Source organism: Lissotriton vulgaris, chromosome 2_1 (assembly GCF_964263255.1).
Source record: "Lissotriton vulgaris chromosome 2_1, aLisVul1.2, whole genome shotgun sequence".
Classification (NCBI taxonomy): Eukaryota; Metazoa; Chordata; class Amphibia; order Caudata; family Salamandridae; genus Lissotriton; species Lissotriton vulgaris.
In genome coordinates, this window is record NC_141687.1 from 1813803755 (window position 1) to 1813826328 (window position 22574).

At 45.5% G+C, this 22574-nt stretch overlaps 1 protein-coding gene across 1 annotated transcript in view; it reads left to right on the plus strand.

Moving 5' to 3' along the window:
* The first annotated feature begins 1778 nt into the window (after positions 1 to 1778).
* Positions 1779 to 22574, plus strand: part of MTHFS (methenyltetrahydrofolate synthetase) — a 161551-nt gene continuing 140755 nt past the window's right edge. Inside the window, exon 1 of the mRNA XM_086957894.1 lies at positions 1779 to 1986. Within this exon, the coding sequence (XP_086814020.1) occupies positions 1864 to 1986 (123 nt within the window). The 5' untranslated portion in view covers positions 1779 to 1863. The remainder of the gene's footprint in view (positions 1987 to 22574) is intronic.

Here is a 22574-nt window from a genome sequence, read left to right on the forward strand (position 1 = left end):
ATCTAGTAACCTTCAGCTATTACAGGTTCCAAAAATAAAAAAATCTCGACAAGGAGGCCATGCTCTGGCACACACTGGACCCGCTCTCTGGAACTCCCTCCCCCTAACATTAAAACATATCACTAATCACCTATCCTTCCGAAAACCCCTCAAAACCCACCTTTTTACTAGTAGTTAAACACTCTTCATGCCCCAGTCACTCCGTGGTATGACCTGGTACAGTGTATGCTCCTTCTGCTGGCAAAAAGCGCGGAGATACCCCTTCGTGGGTCTATTCAGGCGCTATATAAGCACATAAAATAAAATAAATAAATAAATACTATATTCCACTCTACGCCACTCCACTCTAACCACTCTACTTTTCTCCCCTCCACTCTATGCCACTCCGCACCACTTTACTCCACTATATGTCACTGCACCCTACTCCATTTTACTTCACTCTACGACATTTTACTCAACTCCATGCCACTCCACTCCACTCAGTGCCAGTCCACTCTACATAATTCTACTCCACTGTGCTCCAATCTACTCTACTCCACTCCACTCCACTGTACTCCTCCACTCTATGTCACTTAACTCTACTCCACTTAATTCTACTCCTCCACTATATGCCACTCCATGACACCAGTGGCGTAATGAAACTTGAAGGGGCCCCCCTGCAAGGTACTTGGAGGGGCCCCCTTCGGGCTCAATCAGGAACTCCTGGGCTGGAGCAGTGTGCAGAAGGGGTTCCCCTGGATCTTGGGGGACCCCTGGATCCGAAGCTGCGGGTGCCTGTGTTACGCCCCGGCATGACACTTTACTCCACAACACTCTACTCCACAACACTCTATTCCATGCCACTCTTCACTACTCCACTCTACGCCACTCAACTCTACAACATTCTATTCCACTTTATGCCAAGCTACTCTACTCCACTTTACTCTTCAACTCTTTGCCAAATTACTCCACTTTACTCCTCCACTATATGCCACTCCATGACACTTTACTCCACAACACTCTGCTCCACAACCCTCTATTCCATGCCACTCTTCACTACTCCACTATACGCCACTCAACTCTACAACATTCTATTCCACTTTATGCCAAGCTACTCTATTCGACTCTACTCTTCAACTCTTTGCCAAATTACTCCACTTTACTCCTCCACTATATGCAACTCCATGACACTTTACTCCACAACTCTACTCCATAACAATCTACTCCACACCACACTTCGCAACTCCACTCTACGTCACACCACACCACTCTACTATACTCCTCTCTTGGACACTACTCTACTCTACTCCACTCTATGACACCACTACGCTGTACGGCACTCCCCTCTCTCCCCCACTCCACAATATGCCACTGTACTCTGCGCCACTCCATTCTTCGCCACTGCACTCAACAACACAATCCATTCTACTGTTATAACTTTCAGTTATGCAGAGCAGCATCCACGCTGGTGTTCAACCTGGCTAAAGCACATTGGATTTGTCAATATCTATTGCATAGGGAATACCTATTGGCTTAGCTAATGTTTGTCATTCCTTGAGATATCTTACTTTCATAGTGCTCCGAAGTGGCCGTTTGGCGACAAACCACTTTACAAAACTTCTTAAATAAATAAATACTATAAATGATTATAGTTTCTGGCAAGGGAATCTCGTTCATATTGTCTCAATCAGGGTCTAACTGTTGTAGAACGGCTCGCCGTCTGGCTTCGATATCAAGCATCGTGAGCAAAGCGTGTAGGTTCAGAAACGACTTAAATTGTGTGTTTTGTGGCAGGTGCAGAGACGCGCACGACGTAGGCTTCTGCTGCGTCACCGGAGGTGTGCGTGGCGCTAAGAAGCACGTGCTTCGTTGGAGGCGTGTCCTATGGATCTAAACATGGCTTCTGTCGGAGCCTTGAAACGAGCTCTTCGTGCGGAGCTGAAGCGGCGGCTCTCGCAAATGAGCCCCGAAGAGAAAGAGCGGCAGAGCCGGGAACTCAGCCGCAGGGTGAGGCCCTTAGAGAAGAAAGCACGCGGTTGAGGGGCGATCCTTGACAGCGCGAGCCAGGTTAAAGGGGAAAATCAGGAGCAACTCTGGCGAAGAAGGGGAGGGATGGGGGGGGGGGACTGTCTGCCGGTGCAAAGGTGGTTGGACAGGGAACAGCAGTAGGAGGGTGTAGTGAGTGACTGAGAACTTTGTCTCCAGAGACTTTTGCAGCTTGAAGAAAATGTGTTGACCACAGTTTTGTTGTGTGTTTTTGCTTGCCACGTGTTCTTATTATTATTTTTTTTTTTTGCAGTGTAAGGGGGCTTCTCATTATACATTTTAGGGACTGCTACTTGTGGCCTCTTCGAGCAGTTATAAGTGGCTCAATGCATGGCGTCCGCACATGGGCGTAGGAGACACTAAATTTCTGGGGGGACAGGGTCAACCTTGGGGACTTTCCAGTGACCTTATACAAATCGCCCATTGTGCGAGACCGTACGTGCGTTAAACGTATACAATCGCATAGTTATGAAGAGAAATATTGAGAAAGGCAGGCAAGTAGTCACAGTCTGCAAGTATGCTTTATTTTTATTTACATTCACAATAACGACCAAGTGGGAAAAAAATATGTATATGAATCTTGCATCTTCATGCACCAAGAAAACAAAGGCTGGACAAAAAAAGGAATAATAAACTAAACGCTCTTAGCGACATTCCTACATCTCAAAATGCAATATGACAAATTAGAAATAGTTTTTCTTGCTGCAGGAAGTAACTTATTACTTAAATTATTAATTGTTCCCCTAAATTAAGAATTTTAACCAAAACTAAAGTCATGTGTTTTTCACATGTCTTATAAAATGTAATGTGTGTCACAGAACATATCCAATCACAACAGGATTTTGGTTTTCTGGATCATTCTATTTTTTTATGTCAGCTGATTTCATTGCTGTTTTAGTAGTAGTAATTCGCCCCCCCCCCCCCCCCCACCTCCTTCCCGGACGATGTCACTGTCATGTCATACCTGAGCAATAAGACCAATTAAGTACGGAATGGCAAGTTTCAATGTTGTCTAAGCTGCATGCCAATACATTTAGTTCACAGCAGCACCAACCCACATGACTGGGTTTCACCTTTGAGGCTTTTGGATACTACGCAAGGGTGGGCAAAGGGACTAAAGTGATGAGCTCAAGAAAAAAGCCAGATACCAAGGAACAGGAAAAAGTGACTGAATACCAGCGCAGTCCCACTTTCCTTTGCATTGTAGGGTGTTGCAGTGACGAACAGCCTACAGTAACACCAGTGTCTGTGGGGGGCTGCTTGCATTCTTGGGTCTATGCTGAGCACCCCCAGCTGCTCAGAGGCCCCAGCTGACGTGGTGTTATGTACTGGAGTCTGTCACCAGGCAATGTCGGGCCTAGACAGGCTGAAAGACATGAAACCTATTGAGTGCAGTGCATTGAAGGGTGAGTGATGTCTGTGTGAGTGCAGGGTGAGCAGTGTGCCTGTGTGAGTCCAGGGTGAGTGATGTCTGTGTGAGCGCAGGGTGAGCAGTGTGCCTGTGCGAGTCCTGGGTGAGTGATGTCTGTGTGAGCGCAGGGTCAGCAGTGTGCGTGTGTGAGTGATGTCTGTGACAGTGCAGGGTCGGTGATGTCTGTGTGAGCGCAGGGTGAGCAGTGTGCCTGTGTGAGTCCAGGGTGAGTGATGTCTGTGTGAGTATAGGGTGAGCAGTGTGCCTGTGTGATTCCTGGGTGAGTGATGTCTGTGTGAGCGCAGGGTGAGCAGTGTGCCTGTGGGAGTCCAGGGTGAGTGAGGTCTGTGTGAGTGCAGGTTGAGCAGTGTGCCTGTGTGAGTCCAGAGTGAGTGATGTGCTGGCTTAGTGATGTGTCAGGGAAGGGTGAGTAATGGGTCTATGAGTGCAGGGTGACTGTGCCCATGCGAATGCAGGGAGAGAGATGCATCTGTGCAAGTACAAAGAGACTTGTCTGGCTACTCCCAGAGATGTATTGGCCAAGATACCTCTTTCTCAAATGTGCTTAAGAATGCACCATTTGCCCACTCTTTTTTCAAAATGTTCTCGTGGGAGAACCCCCGAATCCCCCATAGGTGGTTGGGCCTTGCTCGCTGCGCGCGCTCATCACAGTGCAGTATTTACGCCACACCACTTTCAAATGTCACCAGCCGCCCCTGCTTTTTAAATGAAAATACACTATGAAAATTACAGTGTAGGCATAAGGTGATCACATATCATTTCACACATTGACAAATCTGAATACACAATGTAATACAGCAATGTCTAGCACCATCCCCTAAATGATTATAAAAAAAACCTTTTGGCCTAATGTCTGATGTGTCAGTACGAATCTAGTTATACTGAAAACATTGACAGTCTTAACTATCACAGTATTTTAAGGAAGAAAGTCTTGAAAATTTCCAAAAGGCTTCCTCAGAGTTCTTAAAGAACACTACAGCCCGTCAACACAGAGCATTATATAAGTGTCCAATCTGCGACTGGGCTGCGCCGCGCCGGGCCCGAGAAGAGACCTGCACCTGGTGTGCCCAGAGAACCAAAGGTGTGTGCGGAGCTGCGGCTGTATGAGGTGACCTGGGGCCGCGATGTATACACTCACTGCACTGACTGCATGCCAAGAACAACGGTGCGGGACGCTGCTCACAAATGGACAGTGCCAAGAATGACAGAACAAAAGATAGCGCTAGCAACCCCAGCCTATGCGTTAAAAACACACGAATGTCCATTTTCGCACAACAATCTCCAAAATCTTTTCCCATCTTCTTACCTCGCAGATATTTCATTCACCCCTTGAAAGCCTTGTAAGCGGCCCTCTGATTAATTCCCAGTCCTTATGAGGTTAGATTTCTCACGTCCCGCTCATAAAACTAAATCTACTTTGTAAGCCTCATTCAGATAATTAGAAAAGTATCACATTTAAGCAAGAATATTGAGTCACAATGCCAGTGAATAGCCGAATTTAGAGACAGGCCTGCAAACACTAACTAGTCCACGGTGACATTTACACAATTCCAATTTAATAATTACTGGAACACGGCGTGAAAGGGCCCTTTGTTATCGGGAGTTATTCAAAGTGCGGAATTAAGACAGAACATACTGGGCACAATTTAAACAAAAAAGTGACGAGGAGAGGGCTTTCACGCACTATAAATAAAAAAAAATTAAAAAGCAGCATGGCAGCAGAGGTGAGGGCGAGGCTGCTGAGCAGAGGCTCAGGCTGCACTCCAGACTCCACTCAGTCACAACTTGTAAACCCCATACCCCCACCACTTTCAAATGTCACCAGGCGCCCCTGGCAATGCAGTGTAACAGCCCTTGCCCCTACTTACAAGTTACCAAGCGTCAGAGCGTGCTGCTGCCTGCAGCCCTTCGTTCAAGCCGGCAACAGGTCAGGTCAGCCAGCAAATCAACCAGAGCACTGGCTACAGGCAGCTGAGGTGAGAACTAAATCATTCCTGGAGCCTCAGGGGTGCTGCGCCACACAGACTTCAAAAGGGCAGAGGCAGGGGGGGTGAGTGGCCTCTGACATCACCTTATGCTGTGACTATCGGATCATTGGCGGCTCACAGACAGGTAACTGGAGAGGCACCAGGTCAAGTGCAAGGCCATTTATCCGATAGTCCCAGCATAAGGTGACGTCAGAGGCCACTTGCCCCCCTGCCACTGCCCTTTGAACTCTTTGTGTGGCTCAGCGCTGATGGCCTGCCAATCTCCCTCTCAGGAGGTAGAGGGGAAATTTGTTTAACCCCTCAGCCCCCCACCCTTGTCCCCTGTGTCCCCCCACTCCAAAATCTGGGGGGATATGTCCCCCGCGTCCCCCACAGTTCCTACGCTCATGCGTCCGCAGACATTTTTCCATGGGGGGCAAAATGTTAACGTCATCACCATCCTCCGACATGATGTGTGCCAGGTGGGGCACAAGAAACACTGGGGCGCAGGAGGAGCCATGGGGGGCAGGAAGCATGCCGCATATGATCTCCTACATCATAGGGTTGTTGTGCCACAGCCATCTTTCTTTTGTGGCAACCCAAAATCCATACCTGCCCTGGTCCCTAAAATTACCCCCTAGCACCCCAAAACCCATACCCACCCTGAACCCTAATATTACCCATGCTGCCCCAAAACTCATACCCCTCCTGTACCCTAAAATTACCCCCCCGGCACCCATACCCACACTGACCCCTGAATCCTAGAATTTCCCCCTTGCACCCCAAAACCAGTACCTGCCCTGAACCCTAAAATGACCCCCCTGGTACCCCAAAACCCATACCCTGAACCCTAAAATTATCCCCCTGGCACCCCAATCTTTAACCCATTGTGAACCTTAAAATTACTCCCTGGCACCTTAAAACCCACCCTGAACCCTAAAGTTACCCCCGGCACCCCAAAAGCTGAAAACTACATTCTGATTGTGTATCGCGCCGTCTCCCTGCTCAGGGAGGATCTGCTGGTCCTGATTTTCTCGCCCTGGTCCGGTTCTGCTCGCCCTTCTCTGGAGCTGTTCTGCCTGTCCTGTCCCTCTTCCGGACCCACCGAGCCTGCCTCAGTGCACACTGCATGGACCTACACTGTCTGGCCTGGTTCTTTCTCGTTTGGACCCGCTGTCTTCACTGGCGGAGTTAGGACACAGGTCTCACTTCTCTGAAGCTGCTCTCCCTCACCCAGACCCCCCCTACTCCCCCTCCACTTGCTATCTCATCATCCTTCCTCCCTACTTCTCAGTCTCTCTTTCCCCACTGCTTCTGTCTCTCTCTCTCTATCTCTCCCCCCTCTTCGTTCACTCTCACCCCCCACCTTATCCGTCTCCCCGACCCCACCAAGTCTTCCTCTGTCGCCCCTCTCTCTTCCTCCTCCTCATGTTGGTGATAGGGAGCCCGAGGCCCTCTCTGAAAATGCGAGCTGTAGGTGATGTTCAGTGTGAAAGCACCAAGGTGTGAACCGGGAGAAGAGGCGGGGGGAGAGGGTGGGCGGCAGGTAGAGGGTCAAAGGGGGCACAGGTTCTCAGAGAGGTGAGAAGGGGCGGAGAGCAGCCTCAGGACAAAAACAACACCAGAGAAAGAGGCAGACGCTCCGCAAGGAGCCTGGTGTAAACGGAAGAAACGTACACTTCTTAGCACTACAAAGCAGCCGATGGGCACCTTTCACTAGAGCCAAGAACCTGGCCCATCGCAATCAAACAGCAGCCACCGTTGAAATCAGCGGTGTCATGAAAACAACAAAGGACCGAGAGACAGACTGCAGCCGAAACCTGGAAATACAATTTACACCTTTAACAAAAGGCAATTCCTGATGCTAGCACCACACGCCAGAACACTATAAATATATGAATCTCCCATCAATGCACACCAGAGAGTGAATAAAAAGATGAGCAGCAAACTAAGGCAGTGACTGACAGACACTATGCTGGTCCTCTTGTACTGTGCCCTATTGATACTTACTATGTCACCAGTCACTCCAGCGTGGAAGAATTCCTTATTGATTGCTACTCTGACCGCCCCCATGTACCTCACTGTCTTGTGTAGACTAATGTTTTGTCGGACAAAATGAAAAATATATTTTTTAAATCTATAATTTACGTTATGCAGCTATTGTCCTCATAAGTTTCTCCCAGAGAAAAAGGGGGGTTTCCTTCCACAAGGATGATCTAGGCTGTGACACACAATATAAAGTCTGAGGTCTCCTGGCACTTCTGACTAAATTATAAGATGGAGGGAAGCGGGCAGAGGGTACTCGGAAGGATCTAGAAAAGAGTAGTCTCAAGGCGTTGTCTAGATGTGACGTGCGATGAGATGCACAGGAGTTCACCTAGAAGAGAGTGCCAAAGGGACGGTGCAGGAAAATGAAGCCCGCGTCTTGTCCTACTAAGCCATGGGACGCAGAGGAGCTTCAGACTAGAACAGAGAGTGCGAGCTGGAGAGGAACAGTGGCTGGAGCACCATGTGTAATGCTTAGTGGCATGGGCGCCCCCAGGGGGCAGTGCTCTAGCGCTGGTGGCACCCAGTGCGACAATGTTAGTTGGCGCTCCAATGACCACCTCCACCACAGATTCTGTCACTAGCACCCTTTAACAGTGACCAAGTCTCCATAACCACTCTCTCTCAGATGCATTGAATTCGTTATATAGCGCTACTCATACCATTAAAGTATGTCGGAGCACTTTGCATCACACACACATTACACAGACAATCAATCATACTTGTGTATATCAATGTATAGGAAATGTTACATAAGCCAAAGGACTAAAAGTGTAGGAGACACATGTCATCCATACTGATAGGCAGTATAGTTTAGGAGTGCTTGGTGTGGGGAAGCACAAACTCGGAGTCGAAAAAGAAACAGCATAGTTGGAGTTTTCTTTAATAATAAGAATCCATTTCTACCCAAATGAACCCTTTTTTGCAACATTATTCAATGTTCTATACTTAGCAGAGTGTATGCACTTCTATGATGAAAGTTAATATCTCACTATTCTATATTAGGACTTTAAGTTATAAATTGCACGTAACAAAAGGATGGCTCTTTTTTTAAAAGCAGTAACCTGCTGATCTATTTACATTAAATGCACTCTGTAATCTACTTGGAACACGTTCTTTGCAGTAGGCACATTAACCCTCTATACTACCTTCACATAAGTCAAAAACCTCAACTACACAAAACTCTGATCTCTGGCCAGAAAAAACATTAATCACAGAACTTATCTTGACATTTTTGTGAGGCCTGTTAATTGCAGGAGGAAAGGAACGTGCAGCAGATGCTTTTAAAATCATCATTAAGTTGTAAATACGGCGCCCCAAGGAAGCCCGCACCGGTCGCACCGCCCTAGAGCCAGCCCTGGCAGGGGGAGCAAGGAGGGACGCTCCAGGGAGGGGGGCAAGTGCCCCTCTTTGCCACCCCCATGGAATGTTTATCACACCGCTAATTACTAGCTGGGATAAAGTTTTCATCCTTTATCAAATTTCAACACGTCACCCAGGTAGAATCCATCAATTGACAAAGGCCTTGTACTTACAGGTACATGCAGGTTTGGATCCCCCCAAATTTATAGGTTATTCTCCCAGTCTACTGCTGAGCTACTGTATATTTTATTTTGAAGAAAGGATGAAATGTGGTCTGCAGTTAAATAATTGCTGCCTTCCGATTTTTAGTTTAAGCCTACTACACCCTGCATAGTCTGGTGCGAGGAATAATGTTGCTTACCAAGAACAGAGAGGGGCTTGGAACCCTGCCAATGCTTACCGTTAGTTTACTTTCCTCGTCACTCTCATTTGCCTGTTTTTAATTCATGTCCCAGCTTGTTAATCTTGTGTTTGGCACTCTCATGGAGCATTGACTCTTTACATTCTGTTTGGTTGGCTGACATTGCTACTTCCACTGCATACTTTTCAAGCACTACTTTTTGGGTATATCCAACCTTAAACTCCATGTTACTCTTTGTTGCCCGACAGCTTCTCCTTGCTCCTCTATTTTGCACTTGCTTATGTTTCTTTTGCCAAGGCTGTTCCCCCATGCTGCTTTCGTGTCCCCTCACCAGCCCTCCTGCTGTTGCTCTTGTGTCCCACCTTGTTTCGATGTTCCACCTTGTTTCGATGTTCCACCGCATTCTCCCGTGTGGTGCTTTGCCGTTTTCCCCATCCCTCCAGGATGTTGCGTCATGGTTTGCAGTGATGTTCCTGCTACCAACACCCCACCCCTCCAATCTGCCCACTTCAGGAAAAAAGTATTTTTGGGCAATTGTTTTTTTTTTTAAGGTTACTGTTTCAACTCTGATTGGCAACTTAAAAGAAAAAAAGTTATTTAGGTGCGCGCATGCGTATTGCGCACTTCTACAAAAGAATGTGAGTATGAGTCAAAGGGTTTTAATTTGCTTGTTTTATTTATTTTTTACTGTTTGATTGTGTTGCACATGGAATTTTATTGATCGAGTGGACCTGAAAAAACAATTTACGCAGAAGGACTAAAAGGAAGCCTAAGATAGTTCGCACTGTTCATGGTGCACCATTAACTTCAGATTTGGTAAGAAAGGCTTCTTTAAGATTACAGGCCTCTTTTGAAGATTGTATTAACCATAATTTTTCTGGTTAAAATAGCCTCTTCTAATTATGCTATGACCTTTTGGCATTCTTTGACTATGTAGACATGGTCCACATGTCAGTTTGACTACTGTGATCGTGTCATGATGATTCTGGAGTCTTACTGAGGAGATTAAAGATATTTCATGTCAACTTCTAATTTAATTGTGGATAATCTCTCTTCTGTGCTACCACAGTTCACTAGTCTATAGCCTTTGCTAAACCTGAAAACTGCTCCATTCGCCTACATGGGGAATATGATTGCAAGATGCCAATTGACTGGCACTGTTTAGCCTTTTGGGTGCATCTGTCCTGTGGCAGAACATGAGGAAGGGAAAAACTGTGGATGGGTTATTTGTATACTCTTCACCTAAAACAAGAACACCTCTATTCTTTTCTTCCAAAGGAACATCAAGATCTTTGAAATTGCATTGACTATAGAGGTTTAAATCAAATTACAACCAAGGATCGATACCCTTTGCTTCTTATTATAGAGGTTGTGGAGGCTATTCAAGTAGAACGAATATATACCAAACTTGATTTGAGAAGTAAAATCTCTTGTGTATAAAGAAGGAGGCTGAGCATCTTCGATTCAGAAAGAAAGGTTCTGGTCTTTCTGTGGAACCAAATCAATTTGTGCTATTTCTGGATGGCCTTACCCTACCAAGGTTACAGAAACTCAACTTTGTACTTGTTAACTCATATCATCAGTTTTATCAAAGATTTTGCAAAGATTATTACTGGCATTGCCTGGGTCTTCAATAAGCAAAATGTGAAAAATGTGTTTAGCTAGGTTGCTCAAGCTGAAACGGCATTTAATTAAAAGAATGTTCACTAAAGGTTACATTTTGTGTCATCCAAATACTTCAAAGAAATTAATTGTAGAATTTGTTTATAGAGCAGCGTGGGCTGTGTTGCCATGAAGGCAAGAAAGTGATGGAAGAGAAAATTCTTGTATTTATTTTTTATCTGTCTCGTGTTCTGTCTGAGTGAGTAGAATTTTTCGAGTTGCTTGCTATGAAGATGCAGCACTGACTGGAGACTTCTATAGATGGGTACCAGAAAACCTTTTGAAATCTGAATTCATAATCTGAATGCACGATGTATTCAAGATTTTCAGTGTAGAAATAGTAGTAGTCAAGCCATATGGACATTTTTCTTTGCTCTGTATGATTTCACTATAAACTATAACACTGGTTCAAAGAAGCCTTTGGCTTATGCATTAGCTCGTCACTATCCAGAGTCTTCATCAAGTTATGAGCAATCTTTATTTTATTTTCACAGTGGGTTGAAATGATTCAGCCTTTTCTGGATACGGTACAGGATGCTCAAGAGTAAACCGATCCTAAGGAGTTACTGACTGTTCATCTCAAGGCACCTCCTGCATGCTGGAATGAACTAGATTTAAGTCAACAGGCTTTTATTTAATGCCTTGTAAGGATTTACAGTTTGATGTGATGTTATCAAATGTCATGTCATTATTCAGTCATTACTGGCCTGAGTGAAATAAAGCCCACTTCAGATCGAGTTAGCTCTTCGGTAGGCCTACAGTTCATTCAGATTTCCAAGGAAACCAGGATATGGTCTTTCTTGTCCTATTTGACCTAAAAAGTTGTCACATTCCAAACCTTTCAGACATTCGCAGCCTTTAAACAGTGGCTCTGGAACCGTAGTATAGATTGGCTACAGAAGTCATAACAGATCATCCGCCCTCAAAGCCCCAGATGGGTTACAGTGGATACTTAAAAAAAAATTGGTTAATTTTTCTCCTTTGACCAAGTTACCATAAAAAGAGGAAATGGCTCTATATTGTCTGCCGTATATATTTTTTCTTGGTGGTCTATCGCATACAATCATTTCTGGCAGATGAACTCAATACCTTTCTGGTTCTTAAAAGCTCTTATTTGGTTTTGAACAAGCTCTCTCATCTTATTACCACTCCTTGTCTAATGGGCAGAAAGAACAAACTAATCAAAGTCTGGAACAGTACATCCAGTTTTATTGTATTGCTACTGAAGATGGCTGGGCATTCTATTTACCCATTACATAACTTTCTTATAATAATGAGATTTGCATTGCTAAGGTGTTGGCGTAGAAAAGTCTTCCCTTGTGACGGCGTGTACCCCTCCCCCAGCCACAAAGATATCTGGATCCCTGGTGTTGATTTTTGTTGTCATACTTGAACACAGATCATGCATGTGTGCCATGCCATAGGCCTGTCTTGCAGATGGCGGTCTTGTTAGACCGGAAGGGGCACCCAAAGCGCTACCCTTACGGTGCTAATAGGATACTGCTTTTACCAGGAATTGAGCAGCACAAGTGTGGTGGTGGCAGCTTACCTTGTAGTGATCAGTAACAGTAAACAGTCCTCCTTTCCTGTGTCACTGGAGCGAGATGTACAGGCTCACTCGTACAGGTCTGCTGCTGAGCGCTTAACTCACCTGTGGCCTACATTAAGTTGGTATGCAGCGCTGTGCAGCACGTGTGTGGTTGCATGCATGTGCTGGGTGTATGTGCGCCTGTGAGTAGTGCAATGCATGGAAAACTCTGGGTTTCAATTTGGGGGACCCAGGGCTGACTAAAAGAGCCTGAGGAGGTAGAGGATTTCCCCTGACAGATTTGTGGTTTACTGCATTCCTGAGAGCTGGATGGGACACACACCGGAGGAGGGAAGAGCCAGGCTGTTCAGTACATTTCAAAGGGTGCTTGTGCTTTGATTCGGAAAGAGGTTATAAGGAAGGGGCCTCGGTACATCTTGGAGAGGAGATGGGGCTGATAAGGGAATCTTAGAGTAGGGCTGGGACCCGTGGATAACCCTCTGATGCACATATCACTGTGGCTGACATTCAGGTGTGAACCTCTAGCAACTCCCATGGCCTATGTTGTGAGACTATCCGATTTGGATCACTTCTGCTGTGACAGATTGCCTTCTGGAGGAAGGGCAGGCCAGAGGAGTGGTCGTTTCAAATGAAAACCGACCCCCAATACAATCTTCAAAAACTCAGACAGTAAATCACATTTTGTGTCTGTAAATGGACTATAAGAAGGGGAGCCTTAGGCCCCCCAAATTGTCAACTACCAAGCAGCCAGTTAGGCTGTATGTTGATGGGGAGAAGCTTTGCATGGCTTATACCTATAACCAAGGCTAGGGGCTAAGGTGTGCCACTCTCCCAGCTGGGTGAGGGGATATCACCCTGGGAAGTACACAACCACCTGCACTTGAGCCTGGAGCTCCAGTGCCTGCCTGCTTGCTTAGGCCAGTAAGGAAGAGGAGAACACTTGGAGGGAGTGAGGTCCACTTGTGGGATCCCCATTGTGAGGTGTGAGGAAGCGGCTGCTGCACCGATCGGGCTAACGCCCATTTGCATATTCATGTCGGCGACCCTGTATGCCAGAGTGGGAAGCCATGAAACTAGCTACTGCTGCACTGATCGGGCCGGCACCTGTGGGCAGAGTAAAGTCTTTGACTCAGTTTGCCAAAGAGAGCTGTTGTGAAGAGGGCAATACTACTCTGCAGAGTGGTCCATCGCCTGTGTGTAGAGTAAAGTCGGCGACCCCATATTCCAGAGGGGACTGCCATGAAGATTGCATTACTACTGTGCTGATCAGGCCGCTGCCCATATGTGGAGTAAAGTCAGCAACCCTGTATGCCAGAGGGGGCCGCCATTAAGAGTGCATTATGGTTTTACCCGTTTTCTGTTTGAAAGGTTTCCATCCAAGAGTTTTTCCTACTTCTTATTGCATTGATCCTTTAGTTACAGTGGCTAGTTATTATGTGGAGAAGTGTGGCTCACTGGTTAGAGGAGGCAGACCTGGAAGCAGAGGTCAGCCCGGGACCAGGGTTCAATTCCCGGCTCGGCGGTGTCTTGAGTCCTAAAATGTCCATGGACTCGACAATTCTCGCTCCAGTGCCTACTCGATTCACGGGTTCACACTCTGCGACTCTGGGCAATAACTTGCTTAATCTCCACAACGGCCATTCGCGGCGGGATGCCTGGCTTTCACCTTGCGGATACCCTGCCGGGGTTATCTCGCAGGGGAATACCAGGACGGGTTCCCTAAGCAAGCGCTTAGAGACCGGTTGGTGATTTGCGCTGTATAAATTCCTGTACATTTACATTTTGTTTATAGAAATAAAGGCAATACGTGTCAAAGCCTGTTCCATTATAAAAAAAATCAAGGTGAAAGAATATGCTGAAAAATCCAGATCAGCTTCTTATAACTTTGCTCCTGGTGTTAAGTGCTAGTTGTCCTCCTGTTTTCTTGCTGTCCATTCTTTACCAGTCAAGTTTCAGCCACAATATTGTGGTCCATTTGGCATCACTCAGGTGATTTATCTGGTATCCTTTCATCTGAAGTTGTCTTGCATTCTGGAAAATTCATGCTTAATAGTTCTAACCATATGTTTATGATGCAAGGTCAACGGGAATGAGGTTCAAGAAATCTGTGACTCTGAATGTTTTTTTTGAAGTCACCTTTGATTCATCGGAAGGGTTATCAGTCTAGTAAATGCTCTTAGGAAAATGTTTCTTCACCTCAAGTCTTGTGATTGTATGTGTGTGTGTGTGTGTGTGTTTTTTATTCCCCAGCGACATCTTCGTAAAGCAGGAGCTTTAGGAGGGGGGGGTGGGCATATGGTTACATCTGGACAGTAGACTTACAAAGGGAGGCAGCCTTTTAGCAGGACTTCATGTCCCTGGAACTGAAGGCGGCACTTCTCTGGGCTTTGTCTGGCATGACCTCTTCATCTCCACTGCTCCTTAAGGTGCAGCATTTCCATGGTAGCAACTTGATAGGGGATTTTTTCCATGCCCTGTCTGCCATGATACTTTTGTGCAGTATTGTGAGCTGTACCAATCAGTCTTGCTTTTATTGCTAATTCCTTTGGGTACATTAGCACTGCTTCCCAGTCTATACCTTACTTTGGGACATATTCTTTTTCGGACCTCTCTTGGTTTAGAGAATTCCTCTTATTGCTTTATAAGAGTTTATATGTTCTATACTGCTCCTTTTTACACCCATGTCCCTCGACTCGTAACCCACCCAGAACTAGAGATTCCCAACTTTTCTCTAGTTATAAAAACAGAGATCATAACCCAACTGCTTTCTACTCCAGCAGGGACATCTCTACCCGTTGAATACTTTGTGAGGGATTCAGTATGGATATTGCTGTGCTATAAGAATTGGATCAAGAATCTGAATGTTCTGGAATCTAGATCCATCTGCTCCACATGGTGCTTGAGCGGACTGGGGGCTCCTTAGAGCTCACATATATGTGGGAAACAGAGAAATTGTGTCTTAGTGCATAAAAGTTACTAGCAGCGCCTGCACACTGGTGGAGTGATCGAATCTGAACAAGAGCACCGAACACCAGTCCTTATGTTTCTGAAAGTCAAACTACAAAAACTGCTGATGGGTTGAGGACTTTACGTTGAAAGGTCTATTTAGTTTCCTTCTTGATTGCTAAAGGAAAGGGTGACTCATCTCTGTAGCCACAATGCCCCCTAAATGTGGGAACGGTGTCAAGTGCCCCCTTAAGAGTGCCTGTTAGGAGGAACAAACTACAAGGGCACAGCAAACCTCCTTGGCAGTATTGGTGGTTCTCGATTTAAAGATGACTAATTGAGACAGCCACCAAAACAACCCTGAACCAGGGTTGAGAGAGCCCAGCATAAATCTTGTAGAACAAGAATCCAGGTAGAACTTTAGCTACAAATTAAAACAAAAAATCTGGGGAAAAAAGGCGACAAATATGTCAGAAAATGCTTTGAGACACATCCATCTCGTATCGAAGCCTTCTTTTGAATGCTCTAACAAAGGGGATGACACCTCTAGAAATTGGTTAGCTACATTTTGGATTGGAAATTTCATCCAAAAATCAGTGGAAAAATCACCACCTATCTCGAGGTGATATATAAACCTTGCCATACCTTCACATTCCTCTTCGTCGGCCAGCTTCCATATCCTCACCATCACACTTTAAGGTTGGATCTTCTTCCAAGCTGAGAAACTCTGCTCTGGCTGACTTCATGGCAGAAATGCTAATGCATTTTGAGCTGTGAAGGTGGAGGTACCTTCCCAGGCGCTGAGCATGAAGACCAAAGATCTGCTACCTCATCACATTCCAAGTGTGGATACCTGGAACGTGCTGCTTTCTCATAATTGTTCACCACTGCTTCTGATAGGTTCCTGAAAGAGATGTAACATGATGAGGCATACGTGTCTTTTAATTCTGTGCAGGACAGATAGTCACCCTGAGCAGTCTGAGGATGATCCATTGAAAGGCTTCCGTCTTGAAGAAAAGTTTTATAAAGTCTTTAACTTTGGTACCAGGTGGATTTCACAGAAGTATTTGAATTATTGAGTTGATTGAAGAATTTCATAGCCCCTGTTCTTCTCCCAGTGCTTCATGAATTAGCTTACTGGTAAGGTAAGAATACTCGAGATCTTTTGCACTTTTTGTGGCTGTGGTGTGGAAACTGTCCCACTACTTGAGGGCAGAGACACAAAATGTATTTACATTATCTATTTATTTGTAAGCGTTTTTATAGTGTGGTGGTACCCTGCTGGGCAGCACATTACTTTTCGTTTAACAATCAACAAGAAATGTACTGTAATTAGCAAAGACTAGACACGTGCGAATTTTTAATTACTCCAGAGTAACTGGCTCTATTTTGGTAATTTTGCATAAAAAATGTATGCTACATCGCATAATTTTGAGGAGAAATTTGAACCTGAGATGTCCTGTTCGGGTACGTTTTTTAACATGAGCAGTATTTCAGGTAGAATGTTTACCTGAGTGGAACATTCAGATAATTTCTGGGAGCAAAACTAGAAATCCAAACGCAAGTGGCAGTGTTCTTATATGTGAGTAACCGGAAATCAACTTGAAATTAAATTTTTCGATGTTAATTTCTTCTGTTTATCCTTTAGGTGAGCCTGTCTGTCTAAGTGAAGAGCTTTGTTGCTTAAGCATATTGTTATGAATTTGATTAAGGTTTCGAGAGCGAGCCAGTGAAAGTCTTAAACCCCTAAATTGGATATTGATAGGAGTCCGGTTTCCGGAAAGAACTGCAGCACGCCTCTGACTGTTTCTTAGTTGATGATCTAGCTATTCTTTATTTTGTAAATGGATCTGCTTAGAGACAGATGGAATAAAGAGTCCTCTTCCTACCTTGGCGTTCTTATAACTGATCTTTAAGACTACTGAATTTTTTTGTTACCTTTGTTCACTAGCTATGTAGGTGAAGATATCACATTGCAATGAAGGCTACAACTACTGCAAAGGCAGAAGCCCACACTCGAATTAAAGGCAAATCTAACAAATGATGTCTCCGTTGTATCCAATGGGGCCAACACCTAGGATCATCTAGCACCACCAGGTATAACATTTTCAAGTTTTTTTTATGAGGGGTAGGGCCATATATGTGGTATACATATTGGCTCCAAATGAGAGCTAGTTTAAGAATTCTGTTCACTCAGACCTCTTGTATTCGGGGTCCCTTGGTGGTGAACCTTGTGCTGACTTTTAGTGGGTTATCCTGGCAGATTGAATAATGTTATGACAGTGTAGGGAACGACACACACTCTTGGTGTGGTTAAGTCATGAATCTTTGTTCAGCAGAGAACCTGGCGTCGATCCTCCCTGAGAGCCTGAAGCCAACTCACTCTCATGGAACTCACAACACTAAGACAATCAGCACACATCTCCTTCTCTTAACCAACTTGCAAAACACATTTGAATGAAAGAAACCTCAAAGATATGAAATCAAATGATGTATACACATGACAGAAGTAAAACAGGAAGCAAACAAATATAATTATTAGCTTAACAATACCATGATCTTGTATATACTTTCAGATAAGGTTTTTTTTTAAAAATTCTTTTTATTAACAATGCTCAAGTGACCATGCTGTACAAGACAGTTCCATACATCAATACATGGAAGGACCACAGAATTCAATATCAAAGTATTCATGAGGGAACAGTAAAGACAGTGGAAAATTACCCATTCAACAAGCATCTATGTATGCATCCCCCCCCCAATTTCTCCATTTTCTCCAGGGCGCCCACACTCTCCCATTTTTTTTTTTTTTAGCACATTCCCTGCTTTTAAACAGTTTCTTCAGCCCGTTGGCACCAGTTAAGGTCATGTTTCCATTCCTCCAGCTGCGGAGGCTTCGGCGCCCCCCCACCCCCTTGCAATGTTGCACTTCGCAATTCCCGCAGCCAGGCCCAGCCATATTCCCATACATCTGGGCCAATCAGATTCACCTCTAATCATCAGGAGAAGCCACTTCGGTTCCATTGGGACTGTCTCCCCCACCACCCTAGGCATATCCGTAACGTTCTTTCAAAAGCAAACTATCTCTGGGCACTTTCATAGCAAATGTAGCAAGGTCTCCTCTTGCTGACATCCCCTAACACACTGCACTGCCGGAATCTTGCCCCATGTGTATAGGTGCATGCGAGGATAGTAGGTGCAGTGTAGGATCTTCAGCTGTACTAGTCTAAATCTAGAACATATTGCAATCTCCCCAGGGCTCTGCATGGCCTCCTGCCATTTCTCCTAGTCTGTGCTATCCAGGTCTTTAGCCCAGGCGTTCCGAAGGGCAGTTGGGGAATCCAGCACATTGTTTACCAGTTAACAATATATTGTGGATGTCCGTTTTGATGGGGTCGAGTAGCAACCTGTCCTCCAACTGGGAACACTCTGGAATGGATGTACCTCTATGTATGTGTGAATGCAGAGCATGCAGTAGTCTGATATGATGATAACCCTGTGACTGATGCAGGTTGTATTCCCTTTGGAGATCTGCAAACATGAGGGGGGAATCACCTTTCCATACGTCTCCTAAATATTCTATCCCCATCAGTTTCCAACCTTTGAAACCTTGCAGGGCGGCCACTTCGCGCAACCGATCGCCCATCCACAGTGGGGTTCTTCTGGTCAGTTTCCCTGCCCACCCTAAAAGTTTATTATCCTCTCAACAGCACTGCAGCACCACCTTAGTGTGGTCTGGCCACTCCGAGCGTGATCACAGAGCATATAGGAGGGATTCACCGTTTCCACTCTGCATAACCATTCTGTCTACTCTGTAGGCTGGTTCATCAACATTTACGTAGACCCAATCATGTATCACCTGAAGCTGCGAGGCCCAGTAATATAGCCTGATGTCCGGAATAGCCAGGCTGCCCTCATACAACTTGTGAAGTGCAATTCTGGGGATCCTCCCTTCCACAGCAAAGTTCCAACCGCCTGTGCTATGCATTTGAACACATTCGGGGGGGGACAGGGTATGGAGTATTCAAATCCTACCTTCTTTGATGACCTCATAAGAATCACAACAATCACCAGAATTATCAGTATTAGCTTCTCTGATTTCTTTGTTGTTCATCTCGTCATCGCTCATAAGCATAGCTCATGAACATCCATTTTCCTTTTCACCATCCTTATGCCTTCTACATTTCCTCCCCTTCTGATACAACACCATGTTCTTTAAATTTCCCCTCTCACCCCCTTCCACTACTACAAATTAACTTACTAAAAAAAAAAACTTACTAACTCTTTTCACACATAAAGGCACTTTAAATTCAGACAAACCGCCCTTTACGCTTCCTGATGTGATCTTGACCCAGTCACCTTTTTCTGTTTTGCTACACGAAGTCCAATTTGTCTCCGACAAACTCCTATCTCAAGAATCCACCCTGACCTTCAGACTCTGGGGGTGATGCCCGTTACGTCACACGCTAGACAAAACTTTGTGTCACCATGAAGTAAATTTGACGTGCAGGCGGACCTCATCCTCATCGCCAATTTGTCGTGACAGCTTAGGGAACAGCGCACACTCCTCGATATGGTTAAAAATGATGAACCTTTATTCAGCACCCAACCTGGCGTTGATCCTCCCTGAGAGCCTGAAGCCAACTGACTCTTATAGAACCCACAACGCTAAGACAATCTAGAACGCTAGCAAGTTTACATCATATCAGAAAAGATAGGTAGCTGAGAGTTTAAGTAGGGTACCATGAGTTTCTCATTCTGTTTCCAGAAGATCACTAACTTCATTGTCTTGAGGAGCGGGAGACCCATTCTGGTAGTTGACTGAAATTGCAGTCAAACTGGGACAGAGGAATTACCAGGAATTTCTATATATAGAAACACTTGTTAGTGGAAAGCAAGAATTTAAAACTGTTCTGATCTCAATTACCTCAAGCTTATTTTTCGCTTCTTTTTATCACTTCATGAGCAAAAGCCATGAGTTTGTTTGGCTAGATGAAGACTAGGAATAATCATCCTGCATGGACCTCTTATATTTTTCGCGCAGACGTATGAAATGATATCCTCAACAAAGGTTCAGGCAGGAGCTTCAGAAAGCATCATTTTTGTGTGATTGAGTGCTTCTTCCCCTACATTTTCTTTCTATTGTGTGCTTTATTCCCTCTGAGACACCCATAATTCCACAGCTTTGTTCAATGTAGTATGCAGAGTTAACATTCCCAGCAAGCTTGCCCTAAAGTGTTGACAATATGAAGAAGTAGATCTGAGGTAGCCATTTCCATTTATGACCACAAAATCTTACAGCTACTCATCAGTTCCTTTCTAATTAATTAAACTGTGCATATTCAGAGAAGATAAACTGTGCCTGCTATGAAAACTTTCTGTGACTCTTCTTGCCTTTGGTACCAACCGAACATACGTGCAGCACCAACCAGAAAACAAAATAGGAGTTGATAAAAAAGAACCACGTTTTGTTAAAGCCTTGTGAAAAGGGTACACTTGATCAAGATGATATATAGAGAGAAAGATGGAGAATGTACACCTCGAGCACAAACATCTGAATCTAGGTACCACAAGTTTGCAAGTGTCAGCAGACCTGATGAAGGTGGATATGGAGCATAGTGAGTGAACTTGTTCTGAAGATACAGAGGAGTTATTGCACGAAAAGTGCGAAAGCTATTACTAAAAGGTTTAAACAGTCCCCTTTTGGATGCAGGCAGCCAGTGAAGAAGAGGCATGATGAGAAGGCTAAAACAGCATTTTTAATTATTTGAAGCGTGTAAATGATGTAAGCAGGAGAGCTCAGAAAAAGACCATCAGTAGTTCTATGTGCCGAGCACTGTGACTGTTAGACCTGACATCATTGGCTTGAGTCTCTCCTCCATTCGTTCTGTTTTGCCTCTACTGTTTTACGATGTTTTTGCTGGTATATGCTTTGGGCGCCGTGTCACTGCTGATCAGTGCCATAGCGCAAGTGCTCCCTATGTTAAATTGATGTATCTATTGTATCCATGTTTGGCTTATTTGGTTTACTACCAGTCCCCCGTCTAGTGCACCCAGAGTGCCGGGGCTTGTAAACGCAAATGCCGCTCTTGGGCTTGCAGCACGTGTTGTGCCACCCACAGGAGCGGCCTCGTAAAAGAATGTCTACGGGTCGGTCATTGCGAGACCCACGTGCAGCCTCGTGCTGTCACGCCGGCCGCGCAAGTATACCTACTTGCCAGCCCTCCAAACCTTCCCTTGGCTTCATGTTAGTCGCCCCTATGGTAGGCCTTCGGGCAGGGTGCATTGTAAGTCTGAGGTAGGACACGCCTGACCAAGTTGTCATGTCCAGATAGTGAATTATCGCCATCTTGGTCCTTCACTATTGCGAGGTAGCCTGCTCTCCATTGATTAGAATGGGCCGCCGGGATTATTAGTACTATGATCCTAGCTGGCTCGGGGAGCATGGTGCAATGTCGAGTTTGGTATCCCTGAACTCGGGGTTCAATTACGCATACGTTGGTGTGGATGGTTTTTGGACTCTGGGTCCGAAAATAGCACTTTTAGAAGGTGTCTATTTTCTTGTCTAACCATATCTGGTTTCTGCTGGTTTTGCGTGTGTATGACAGGAGCTGGGTGGCTCCACAGGTCTGGATGAGTCAGTGTGGGTTGAGTGGGACATTTACGTTGAGAGTAGGGGGAGAGTAGTTGTTGATAGCCTGCCTTGCCTGATACAATGCCGGCTCCACCTCCTGCCAAGCGGCGGATGGCTCTGTGCCTGCCATGGACGATCCTAGCCCCACCTCCTGCCAGGAGGCCGATAGCTCTGCTCCTGCCAGTGTCAATGCTGGCTCCACCTCCTGCTGGGCGTCTGAGGACCCAGCCCTGCTCAGTGAATAGGCCAGGTGCTTCTGCCTGGCTCCACCCACAATGGACCCAGGATGTTGGGAAACCCCCGGCATGGACAAAGGGATCAAAGACGAACAGGGGTATAAGAGTAGGACCCCTGAACTAAGAAATCAGATCACTTCTGACAAGGAACCCTGTAACCAAGGACAAGAGGCCTGCTGATCTAAGGACTGCCTACCCCTTCTGCCAGTGTGCTGTTGTTGGGGGAATCCTGCAGTGCTTCTTTATTTTTGCCAAGGAACCAGGAGAGAGGAACTGTGTGTGTACTCTCACGCTTGCTAAGAAAATCTCCAAGGACTGGAAGAGTGCCAGTCTCCTGCTGAAGTCACAGGGCTA